Source organism: Panthera uncia, chromosome B1 (assembly GCF_023721935.1).
Source record: "Panthera uncia isolate 11264 chromosome B1, Puncia_PCG_1.0, whole genome shotgun sequence".
Taxonomy (NCBI): Eukaryota; Metazoa; Chordata; class Mammalia; order Carnivora; family Felidae; genus Panthera; species Panthera uncia.
The window spans coordinates 170135073-170148428 of NC_064811.1; the positions used below are offsets into that span (position 1 = coordinate 170135073).

Here is a 13356-nt window from a genome sequence, read left to right on the forward strand (position 1 = left end):
GAAGTGAGGGAAACCCCCCCCCCCTTGTCACCCAGAACTCTGCACGGAGCACTGTATCCCAGGGGAACAGGCACCTTCTGGGACAAGGGTGCCTATCCCAGCATTCATCGCTCATAAGTTTAAAAAAAAGTAGAGGGTGGAATGATGTAGAGAGAGAGGCAGGGATATGGAAGGGAGACTGGAAAGGAGAGAGGGAAAGGACCAAGATGGAAGGGGACGGAGAGGGAAGAGAAGTGGCCACGTAGTGTGGCCCAAGCCTTCCTTGCTGTGCCCAACGTAGGCACTGGTGTTAGCACTGATATTTTTGGTATTGCTACATTATTATATATATTACTGATATAATTATTGATATCTCCAGGTCCTTCCTTACCAGTTCTGCACCCACTCCCATTCCATGCCTTACCCCCTGGCCCTGCTGCAGAGTCTCATCTCTCAACACTGTGGACGTTATCCTAGGCCACCAGAATTGCACACCTTGTGTCCAACTGAAAACATATTCCTCCCCTTCACTGCCCAGCAGGACCAGAGAGGGGACGGGGAAGGAAGTCCCTCCGATAGCATGCTAACTTCGAGAAACATGGCTTTGTCATCACAGGGGAGGGTTAAGTGTTTCCCCACAGCAATGCCACTTTGAGTTTAGTTAGGTCATGTCAGACATAAACAAAAAATGAAAAACAGGGAAAGAAGAAGGAAAAGGATGAGGAAGAGAGGGAGAAGTCCTGCTAGAAGCTAGTATTTGTCTTTGGAAGATATCCTTTCCCTCCAGCACCTCTTTCTGTACCCTCCTTCTTGGGGATCCCCAGGGTGGACCCTCGAATTTCCTGGTGCAGGCTGCTATGATCTGAAGGCCTTCCCAAGAGCCAAGTGAGGCCCCCAAAGCCTCTAGGGACCCCCACTTCAGCAAGCTCCAGTGCTCTTGGAGGGATTTCACACCGGTCACGGTCAAATGGCACTCACTGATTGTTGCGGAGTCAGATGGATTGTGCCAGGAGATTTTGCCAGTGGTGTGAGAAGCTGAAAGACCCCCGCCCCTGCCCCAACCTCCCTGTAGACTCCCCGAGCTTCCGCAGCCTGCTTGTTCTACAGAACCCGAAAGTGGGAAGGGGTGGGTGGTGCCTCCCTCTTGTCCTCGTGCCCGGACAGCAAATTGCAGTGATGAACTAAAATATGTCTTTTGGGTGAGTGGGTTACATGGAGCAAGCCGCCCCCCCCAACCCCCCGCCACGTATGAACTTGGCACTCTCCAACAAATCATGAAGGTTGGAAATACTAATGTAGTCAATCGGAGATGTATCAATGGCATATTTTTTTAAAAAGATGCTTGTAAGCTAGACACTAAAATCCACTGCTTGACATTATTATTAGTATTCCTATACCATAAGCTAGAGACGGCGTAGATCAAGGACAGCAAAGTAGAGCCCATGGGCTGTATCTGGCCCATGGCCTATTTTTTATGCAATGACCTATGAACTAAGGATGGATTCTATGTTCTTAGAGGATCGTCCAAAAAAAAAAAAAAAAAAAAAAAAGACGTGTGACAGAGACCATATGGCCCACAATGCCTCCAATATTTACTATCTAGCCATTTACAGGAAAAGTTTGCCAGCCCCATGTATACATTAAATAGATTTTTTATTTTTTAGTTGGTTTGGGAACACCCCTCCCCTCCCCCATCTATAACAATGCTTCTTGGCAACACGCATTCTTGACTTTGCAACAGATGAACTTGGAACACACCCAGCTGGGGACTGTCTGTGCCTCTTAAGTATTTTTTTGTGCCAAATGCAGTGCCCGGTGCAGGGGAGGAAGAGGGCAGTTTGCCGACAGTGACAAAACGGTACTGTAACAACCACCCTCAGGCTCACCTGAGCCTTCCAGAAACTCCCTTTTCCATCTTTGCATTCCTGAGGTCCTTAGGTTGTTAATCACTGCTGGCTTTGCCTTCCAGTGTCACCCTATTGAGGAAGCCAAGAGCCCCCTGCTCTGCTTACTTCCTTGGCTCTGGTCCTGCCTATCTAGGGAGACAGAACAGAATCACATTTGCTTGTCCTTTAGCCAATAAGGGAAGCAGAGACAAATGTGCACTGAACCCCTAGGACAGTCTTGCACTGGCCAGCCGCTGGCAAGGATGTAATAGCAGAGAAGGTGACAATGGAACTGAAAATGTGGATCAGAGACAAATGAGTGACATATGAAATTCACGGTCCCAAGAAACACAGTGGTCCTTGAGGATACTGAGGGCATCACGAAAAGAGGAGTCAGAGGTTGGATATGGGGCTATTCAAAGCATCCTTAAATCTCTATGTCCCCTTGTTTCTCCATGTGTTCAGTAGAGATAACACACCCTTCCCTCTGTCCTTCACAGGAATGACCCGAGATAGGCGAAATTACCTGGACAAGTACAAAGCATTACATAAACGGAAGGAAATACTAAGCTCACACCGGGACTTTCTGTTTTAGCTTCTTTTCTGTTACATCCGAATGCACCTACTGTACCTGGGCTTTTTAACAGGTCGGTGCCTTCATTATTTTTTTCCTACAAACACAGTATGGATTTGCTCTTAGATTTCTTCTTACCTGATCAAGTCTCTACTTCTCATAGTTTAACACTAAGCATTGCCAGCTTATGAGGTGGCTATGTTGACTATGATGTCAAGGGACAGTGATGTAATAAATGACTGGGTGACACGGAAAGGAAAGACAATCATTTTGTTTTGGGAAACAGAGAAGCAACCAGCTTCAGGGCAGTTTCTTATCAGTTGTAGCAAATATTACTAAACCATGCATCCCGCTTTGAGCGATGCCCGGGGTAGGTCTTCCCTTCCTTCTCAACACAGGGGGTAGGTGCCCCCTGCCCACCGCCATAGCTTTCCTTTTAGGCGGGAGACTCAGGAATCCATATTGCAGCAGCAAAGAAGAAATGACATTTTCCTGCACGGGGCAGATGGGTTCCACCCTCAGCCCCTATGACATCTGGGTCTTGGGAGGCATGAGTGAAGCAAGGCAGATGGGGGCAACGGCAAGGGGCTGGGTGTCCTCTGCTGAAATCCTAATTTGCTTTTTGCCAGCCCAGCCCCCAAAGTCATCTCCACTCATTCATCTTGCGGGGACTTTGGAGGGCCAGGAGGCCACTGTTGTCATTGCCTTCTGAAGACGGTGGACCCCACAGCAGCCTGGGCTCAGCCCTGCTCCCCAACACAGCACGTAGACAAGGAGCAGGTGCCAACAGTGTGTTCCAATCGGGCTGGACCGGAGCTGTGTGCAGGCAGTTTCATGGTTAAAAGTCCTAGTAGTATAAAAAGAAATCAGATCAACGGTGGGCACACCTCTGATGCCTTCCTACTGGCCACCACTGCCTTCTTTTGGGTCACCCTAGTTTTGCTGGCAGAGTTTACCTTCCATGTGCTTGGGCTCCCTTCTCCCTTTGCTGTCGAGCAGAGCTCTTTCCTTAATTAAGTCAACAAGCACTCATACGCAGAGGCAGCATCTCTTTTGGCAAGGGGACCTGTGCAGAACCAACCCCAGAAGCAAATGAGAATGTTTGTCAAGCCGTGATCAAGTAGCTGCGATTAATGAGCCAATGATTACCCGCCCCGGCAGATAGTTCCGAAAATGTTCTCGTTCCCAGGCCGGGACCACGAGACCTACTGAGTCAGAAGGTCTGCGTGACAGTTCACTTTGAGGGGGTGAGGCAATCCGAGATACTCAGGGCATAAAGCTTTCATTTGCAAAAGGAAATCCAAGAACAGGTGAATGCCAGCTAATCCATAGCCACGGATGCCACCTGATTCTTCATTTTCAAGGGTTGCCTACGTGTCTGGCGACCTGGGGATCAGCATTCTGAGCCATTTCCCTATAGGGACCGATATGAAATTCACATGTTTGATATGCTCTCTGGGCTCCGTGTAATTCCTGGAGATATAGCTATAATTCCTTCTCTTCTCTCTCTTCGACTCAAAAAAAAAAATTGTACACACGAGATCCTCTAATTATGATCTGTTTGGGGGATTTGGCTGGGATGGAGTTTGGCAACACATTTACTGAGGTTAAATGGAAGGCAAATCCCAAAGAGACAAGACATTAAAACATTTGGGTGTAGTTTCGTATCCTCAGCATATCCAATCTAAACTGGGGAGCATTCACCCCTACTATTTAGGGGGCAGAGGCACTGGGAGAAACAGGTAAGACTTTAGCATTATAGGCAGCTCCAGGACTGAATCATGGTTCCTCACTGGCCTACAGCAAATCTTTAATCACTCTTAATGCTCAGATTTTTATCTCTAAAATAGAAACGTGAAATTGGTATGAGGTTTAGAGATAATGGGGTACAAGATGCCCTGCCAATGCCCGGCGCACCAAAGAACCTAACAAAAAAGCCTTAAGAATATATTTATTTACCCAAACATCGCTGTCCACCATGGATGGATGATCCCAGGTAGGTAGTGAGAGTTCAAAGCCTTAATATTTTGGGGAGCATTAGCATACACAAAATGATGACAGCAGAGTGGTCTTGGATGAGACACAAGTGAGGCAAGAGGAAGAAAACTGTGACAAGCAAAGTGCTCTCCTGAAATCCTTGCAGTAACTTGGGGAAATGTCTGAGTACAGACATCCAAGGTCTTTCTTAAGGCACGCAATTTGAACTGCAGAAGCAACTCAAATTTTGCCCATCCCATTATGTCAAGTTGATTCTTTGTGATGTTCAGAGAGTCTCAAAGCAACTGCTTTTTATAACACATTTGAGAAAACATTTTGACCACTGTTACTCTGGGTAAATTCTTCAAACTACAAATAGAAGCAGTAAACATGTGAGTATAAATATGACAATCATTTGTTTAACTGTGACAATTTTGGAGAGTTTTTGGCATGCTCAAAGGTACAGAGATTTTTGTGGATGAGTAAAAAATAACTCAAGTATTGTTTATCCCACTTTGACTAAGTCTTGGGTGACATTATCGATTTCTTGTCAAATTGGCATGTTTATACTTAATATCATGTTATGGGAAAGGAAATAAATGTTAAAGTTTGCCTCCCTGGAGGGAGTGTGGTTGGTGAAGAGTGTAGCAGATAATTTATTTATGGATAGTTTCACATGAATACAATTGTCATGGCTTTTATCTGATGGCCGAAAGATTTTCTAGCTGCTTGTTTTGATTAGAAATGGCATTAATGCTGGCTTTCTGGTGATCCTTAGCTTTCTAAAATCCAACATTTAGGGGCACCTGGGTGACTCAGTCAGTTAAGCATTCAACTCTTGATGTGGGCTCAGGTCATGATCTCACGGTCATGAGATCGAACCCCGTGGGGGCTGTGCAGAGCCTGCTTGGGATTCTCTCTCTCCTGTCTCTCTGCTCCTCCCCATCCCCTCCCTCCCCAAATAAAACCTAAAATTTAAATTTGTCTGGAAATGTTGTTTAAGAGAGCCATATTTTACGGAAACAAGACATTTACCATTCTTTTCCCGGGGATGCTGTTCCTGTAAAAGGGAGCCTGGGAAAAGTGGTTTTTAAAATTCAGATCCTGGACGAAACTCTTGTGAACAATGAAACTTATTTTCCTATCATGGCAGAAGAGAAGTTTTGTATGTTCAAGTCCTTTCTTGATGCTTACATCCATAATAGGACCCCCACATCTGGTAGAGCTGTTATGGGACATGCAGACAGGCCCAGAGTCTAAAAATCCAGCCAATATCTAATGCCAGAATCAAAGTTATAAGCACAAGGCATACATAGTGTGTGTATCTGGTCAGCAAGAGGACATTCTCCAGAAAGGGTTGAAAAGGCAAAATATTTTATGTCCCGGCACAACCAGCCACAAACTCAAATCCACATGCAAACATCCCCCCCCCCCCCACTATGGCAGTGTGCAAAGGTATTAGCCTTCAAGGCGCACTTGAAGAAATTATCATTGTGCTGCAAGGGAAGAAGAAAAGATCACAAGCTCCTACCTTTGCTGTGAAAGTTAAACAGGGGCTGCAATCTGCTTGGGAATTCTTAAGAGGAAATTACTCAAATGGGGGGAAGAGGCCACAGAAATGGTCGACCAGTAGTTTTTAGACCAGTGATTCTAGTCCAGAATTATTCTAAAAACATAAGTCTTATTTTAAATTCTTACTGTGGCACGTGAAAAATATTTTAACTTTTGCATATCATGATCATCTTCATCTTTAGTAATATTCAGAGTTATGAAGGTTTACCAAAATTTGGAACACATAAAGCAAGTTCCCCCCATTCCTGTAGAAAGTGGGGATAGATGAAATGAACAGGTTCCTGGATCTTTTACCAGAAGCAATGGGCCTCTGTCCAAAACTATTTGCAAATTCCTCCTTTAGATGATTTTCTGGTGACCAGTCAGTCTCCTCTCAAGCTAAGCATGTGTATCTTTCAAAGTTCAGGAAGGGTATCCCTGGATCATAAGGCTCATTCCACCAGGCTGCATGTGCATTCAGGACCTTGAACCTCATTCATTATGCGGTAGCGAAGCAGCTGAGAAAAAACGGAAGTCAGGATGTGCCTTTCAAGGTACTACAAGCTCTGGATTTTCATAATGGAGTTCTGGAAAAAGTAAGCCATTTGCCAAGAAAAGCCTTTCTAAGCCACATCAAAAAGGCTGCGCAGTAAGCTTGCAGCCTCTTAGCATGAAATCAGCACCCACTCCACCCCAACCTCTTGATCTTTAAGTAGGTTTCACAAGAAGCCTTCCTCGATTTGATCTTGGCATTGGCTACTGGAATTTTTTCTGTAGCAGTGAGTTGAAAAAACGGGCCCTCACCTCTACTGCCTCCTATCAGGAAAAGCCATCTTTTCCCCAACTATCTAGACCCGAGCATAGAGGATGTGCCTCCGTTAATTCCGAGGCAAAATGAGTGCCCCCTCCCCCTCATCTTTAGGGAATCAGGGGCAGCATCCAGTCAAACTGCTGCAAAAGGTAAACCTCACTGCCACGTTTCACCCAAGTTAAGCAACTGGATGGATCAGAAATAGTGGAGTTTAAAATGCACTCTCAAAAGAATGTGCCTGGATGTTGGCCTCCATCTTAAGGCTCTTCCTCTCCAGGCCCTCTCCTTGTAAATATCCAACGTGGCTGTCAGTAAGTTTAGCCTGAGAATAAAATCCCCCTCACTCCATCAAGAAATAGCTCCAAACTTAGAGTGTGTGCTCAAAATATTCGTGATGAAATCATAACCTTATATTTATAGTCTTTTGGATTGTGTATGACATTCTGTTTCCCATGGTGGTTTTCGTTTGCAAGGGCCAGACGTGGAAAGTGGCCTCAGAGGATGACCGCGAGAGCATTAGCCTCAAGGAAATGCTGTTTATCGTCATTTAGAGCTGGATGGTCGTGTGACATCCCCCTTCTTCCCTGAGCCTTACCCACTGCCCAAGGTCTCCTCCCCCACCCCGTTCCCACATGGTCCCTGGTCTGATGGTCCCGTCTTGTCATCCAGGAAGAGTGAACTGGCCTTCCGAGTAGGAAGTGGGGTGGGTGCCTAAAATCATCCCCCGCCCCCTGCCTTCCTTCTGACCTTTCCTGTCCTCTAGACTTCCTCCCCATTTTCACTGAGGGAGATGGTGTGGATCTTAATGGTTGGAACTTGGTGGTTCTCTCCATGGCTGGGGGTCGAGGGCCCCATACAGCAGCACACCTGCAAAAAGCTTTTACTTCTCACCCGGGCTGTGGTGCAGGCTGATCGGTCTTTGGACACTGTAATCCTGGCAGATTCACGGGGCATCGAAGAGAAAAATTTCCACTCACAGACCCCATCCGTCTTGGAGATCTTATAGAAGGTCTCTCCGGATCCCACTGGAATGCGCACCAGGTCCTTGTGTTGGCCCTCCAGGGCATGGCTGGGTGGGTGCAGGGTATAGCTCAGGGCGTGTTTGGAAGATTGCTTTCTGCGGAGACACTGGATTCTCAAGACATTCTGAAAGGCCTTTTTAAACTCTTGACTGGAGCATGGGTATATAATAGGGTTGATGCAGCTGTTTAGGTATCCGAGCCAAAACGCTATTTTAAAAACTGTTTCTGAAGGCTTGAAATCAGGGAAGAAAGACCCTAGAAGAAAACACACAGATTCATACACATTATTTGCAAGCCAACAGGCCAATTGGCCAGGGAAACAAGCAAATAAAAGCACACACATACTTTCGTATCGCTAAAATGTTTCAAATGATTCCGAATGCACTTGCGTTTCTCACTTGACCGGCTAGCCCCTCTGAATGTAGCCCTTTCGTAGTATCCTCGGAGACCCTTCTCACCTGGTTTACATGTGCAATACGTATTAAGGGAGCCGACCCACTGGGTGGGTATGCACCAGTTCTCGATGATGAAATATCACGTGATGGGGGTGACACAACTTTAAATAATAAGACGATGAAATTTAGGCTGAGGCGGCACATGCAAGTTGTTTTGACTGAATTTAAAAACAAGTTGGAATCCATTAAAATAATCCATATCGAAACGGGGATACCTAAATATGCCCTTTGTTCCTCGATGGGGTGTTATATAGACACAGTCTAAATAATTGCGAATCTCTTCTCTCCTGAGCAGGGGAGTTGTATGATTTTTTTTTTTTAAGTTTATTTATTTTTGAGACAGAGAGAGACAGAGCATGAACGGGGGAGGGGCAGAGAGAGAGGGAGACACAGAATCGGAAGCAGGCTCCAGGCTCCGAGCCATCAGCCCAGAGCCCGACTCGGGCTCGAACTCACGGACCACGAGATCGTGACCTGAGCCGAAGTCGGACGCTCAACCGACTGAGCCACCCAGGTGCCCCGGGAGTTGTATGTTTTAATGAGAATCCAGCATGCACAAAATACTGGCTTTGCCAACTTTTGGCCAGTGGTTTTCTACCACGCTGAAATTATGCCGATTATTTTTGATGCTGCCTTTTGAGGCCTCCCTGCTCGACATGCTGCAATGGCTGCCAAATGCTTGTCAGTCACTTGACCTTCAGGGTCTTCCAAAGTACTCCATGTAAGCTAGCTTTCTGCCATTAATATATTTACTCTAACCGCATGCACTGCTTTCCTGCAACTGTTGCCCATTTTTTGTCCTCTTAAGTTGGGACCCGATGTCTCAAATGCTCCTTCCCATCCTCTTTACCTGTTCAAGTCTTATCCATTAATTTACACGGGAGGAACCAAGTTGCAGACCTCTTTACATCTTATACAGTAACGGTCACGTAGCTCTTGGTAGCACAGTGACAAAGCCATGGAGACTTAACACATGAACAGTCTTAGGGGTTATCTTGTTTAATTTGTCAATTTTCAAATTTAAAAAATAATGATCGAAGAGGTTGTCGCAAGCTTCATGGATAATCACTAACGTAGGGATGGGTAAAGGACGCACGGTGTTCTTTATTCTCTGCACAATCTTTTTTTTCTTTTGCTTCAGCCTAAGATCTTGATTTCCTGTCTCTCTTTTTCTCTCTGCTTGACAGACCCATCAGAGTCATGACAGACTACTGGGTGCACCGAAAATCCACTCTGGCAAACGTTGTCTTGAAATTTAGCAGCGGATCTCACAACTACAAGCAAAAAGTGAACTTAAATATTGCAGAACCGAAGAAGACAAAATGGGATGGTGGTTATGGGAGCATTTATTACCTCTGAAACTTTAGGACCTATGTTCCCTTATGGGATCTCAAAATATACTGGAATAACACGTCTCTTGGGAAAGAAGATGGTGTATGGGGAGTGAAGTTGGGGGAAGCGAAATTGGAGAGATGTGTTTTCAAGCTTCATTTGAGGGGTGGAGAAAGTGGCCATTGCCAACATGACTGGTGGTTTTGTGTGAATACTCAGTTCTAGAAAAAAAAAATCATCTTAACATTATGATGCCTATAGATTGTCCACTATTTCTTTCTAACAGTGCCAGTGACATGATTAAGTGAACACTCTTCACAAAGACATGTCTTGGCCTGGGCTTAATGAGGATGTACAAACAGGGCACACCTTGTCTGGGGATCTCACCATTCTGTAAATCAGGTAGGCAGGGGAGTGTATTTCTCTTATTTGAAAAATGTCAATAGCAAAGAAAAAAATATATGAATTGTGAATGTGAATGCTAATAAAGGGATTTGGGAACCCTGGAATCTCCCACAATCCTTTTGAGGTCACTATGCTCACAGAGCCCAGTTTTGCATTCATAAATCTCAATAAATCTCTTCCGTCCCTTGAACCTCCTTGAACTCCAGGCCTGGCGGACCCAGAGCTGAGCGCTTGGGCTTTGTCTATACTGGCCTTCTTGCTATGTCCACAATTTAAGAGGTAAATAATGGTCTGCCCTTTTATGTGCTCAAAACACCATCTCCCCCCTGCAGCTAGGGTATAGGGTGAGGCAGGGAGGTGGTTAAAATGCATTTACACCAAGATTGGAATGTCAGATGGTCTCCAGCTTTAATGTTCTGGACATATTGTCTTGGGTAATTTAAGTAAGTCTCGAGACGTTGGCTTTTCAGACTGATTGGGAGATTTTTCTGGACAAGAGGCCTTTCCATAAATGACCCCTTTTAATTTATTCCATTAAGTGTGTGACAGCACCTGGATGTATCTAAACCTAGCCTATCTGCCCATTCCCAATCTGACAATCCCACAGGAGCAGGTCGTGGGATCCACTTCTGCTGGCGATGTTCATCCTCCCTTGGGGGTGATTCTCTTTCAGCAGCTGCTGGCAGAAATTAGGAGAAGTACTCACAACTGCACTTCCTTCGGGAACTTTCCAAAAAGGTGAGAAAAGCCAACATGGGGTGTTTCCCTCCTTATTCACATCCTTCAATCTCTTTTTGCCGTTCATTTTTCCTCCCCTAAGAAGGGCAGATTGTGCTGGGATCTGGCTTGGAAAACAGTTGCTGCTGCCCTGTGGGGTCCCTTCATCCAGCCATCCTTCTCTGTCCAAACCTTCCCACTCAGGCACTGTCTTCTTGGCAATCCCCACTATTTCTATCCCCAGCTTCCATTTCTTCTCAGATCCCTTTCTTCTTGATGATGACGATGCTTTTTAGGATGGGAAGGCTCCTGGATCGTGCTACTCCCTGTTTCCACCCACCATGGCGTGGGGCACCAGGGTCGAACCCACCGGTTGGGGGACCAACATCTCTGATCTGGGTGCCTCTGACCTGGGTACTTCTGACTAGACCATAAGCCCCATCTGAACCTGTGTTGCATCAGGGTTGTTTGCTCGGGGAGCTCTAGAACCCAGCATGGTGCTTGCATCTCGAAGGCCTCCTCCCAGTTACTACTGATTGAATGGCCGACCCCTGTCCTCTCCATGATTCTGCTTCCTGGATGTGGCCTGGCTTTCTTCTCTGCCTGACAGCTGTAGCCCTGTATTTCTCTTCTTGCTGGTGCTTTCCTTCTTCTGCTGCTCTTTTTTTCTTCCCCTTTTTCTGCCCAGCTTCTGTTCAACCCTCTGGTTTTCTCTGTAATAGGGTTTCACTATCGTTTTCTCCTTGCTGCATCATCTGGTATCTAACACTGTAGTTTTTCTCATCGGGCTTCCTAGGAAGAGCCAGAGTTTTGAGTTACCCACGTGAGCACAGGGGCTTCTATGTCTCTTGTCTCCATTGGTTTCTTGTGTTCCTCAGCACTCCCTGTCCAGACTCTGCTTCGAAGGGAGCAAACTGCTCCCAGCTTACTTCTCTGAACCCCTCCCCCTTCAGGTCAGGCCATCCCTTGCTTGTGCACCCGCCTGGGTAAAGTCTCGAGCTTTGGAAAAGCCTCGAGTCCCTAGGGACTCTTTCCCCATTCCACTGAGTTCCCTTCCACCATTTGGTCCTGCTACAGAATTTCTGACTCTTCTTTTGGGGACGCTCCGAACATCTTGGTCAACTGAAACTTGATCAGATGAGTTCATCCCCAAGCACCATTAACATCTGCACCCTTGAAGTGAATGTTCAGAATCCTCACCTCCACTGTCAAGGCCTCTGGATTTCAAGGGGAAATTGAAGCTGATGAATTCAAATGACACCATTTATGACTCGTCACTCAGTGTCCTCTCCATTGGGAACACGTCACCTTTCATTTCTGATCCAGGCTTCATCTGTAGGCTTATGATAGGGGACACTGGGAGCCATGGACATTAAGTCTTGGCCACTTCTAGTCACATTTTAGGTGTTTTCTCTCAATGCCCCCAACACAAGAGAAAACCAACTTTTCTGCCAGTGTTGGTCTCCTTAATGAGTTTTCTGCCAGCGCAGCTCACTCTAAAAGGCGGTGAGGATACAAATGGTGTTCTCAAATTCCAACCCAGCACTGGTAATTAGAAGCTTCCTCTGCAGTTCAACTCTCTCAGAATCAGGGTGACTTGGTACGGAAGCAGAAAACTATGAGTCAGTCTTCTCAGTTCTTACCTCCCAGCTTCCATGCTTCATTTCACCCACCTGGAAACTTGACATTTACCTTAATGACCACTTTGAGAGACTCTGGGTTATGATAAGCCCTAATTAGCTGGAGTCACGGAGTGCCAGAATGCGGAGACTGGCAGAAACGTAGAGCCTAGCCACCACTGCCTTCCTTCCTTAACAGATGAAGACGGTAAGGCCGAGGAGAGGAATGGTTCCCACAAAATCACCTGGCTCATTTGTGGTCCCGCCAGGCCCAGACCCAGACTCTGCTCTGCTTCACCCATTTCTGCTCCTGGTGTTGTGTGCCATTTAGCAACCCCACCATGGCACGGACGTGTTAACGGCAATTAGGTCCAGCTGTTGTCATAGGATGACGACAGGTCTTTCAGAGATAATGAGATGCAAAGGGGAGGAGAGCAGCACCATCAATAATGACAGCATTTAAAAACCCGTAAAGTCCTGTTCAGACACTGGAAAAAAGCACAGTGGGCGATGATCTTGGAACAGCCCATCTGCAGGGTATCACATTCTGAAACTTGGGGTTTAGATGACTCCAATTAAAAAAACTGTGGACTCCAAAAGAAGCAGCTAATGTTATGTGACCATGGGAGAAAATGACCCTCATTGTTTCTCCCCGTCCAACCAGTGGTCTCTCTGTGAGTGTGGTACCAGTCTAATGTGACTGGTATGCATCCAATGAACAGAGGAGAGATCCGAGCTGTCCTACAAAGAGGCGGCCAGCTCCCCAGACCAGGAAGTCCCGGTCCAAGCAACATTCAGGCCAGGTCGGTTGGCATCTTCTTACCAAGAAGCAAACTCTGCCCCATTGAACAAAATCCCAGCGAAAAGCTATAGGAATCAGAGGGTAAGCACAGGCCCAAGTTTCTTATCATCCCAGAATCTACCAGATGTCTCTGGGTTGGGCTCCCAGCTTGGCTGTCACAGTGACATGCCTGAGCCCTCCTGAGGTTCATCCAGGGACCACCTTTGAGCAGTCCTCAGCCAGACGG

General features: G+C 46.3%; 1 protein-coding gene across 4 annotated transcripts in view; it reads right to left on the bottom strand.

Annotated features, from left to right (window-relative positions):
* Positions 1–1547: 1547 nt before the first annotated feature.
* The window catches only part of ADRA1A (adrenoceptor alpha 1A), a 109526-nt gene continuing 97717 nt past the window's right edge, over positions 1548–13356 (bottom strand). For 3 of the 4 annotated variants that reach the window (XM_049631624.1, XM_049631623.1, XM_049631626.1), the window contains one exon: positions 6665–8055. In XM_049631624.1, the coding sequence (XP_049487581.1) occupies positions 7538–8055 (518 nt within the window). In that variant the 3' untranslated portion in view covers positions 6665–7537. Of the gene's footprint in view, positions 3287–6664; positions 8056–13356 lie in introns of those variants that run through there. The other variant, XM_049631627.1, reaches the window with a different exon arrangement.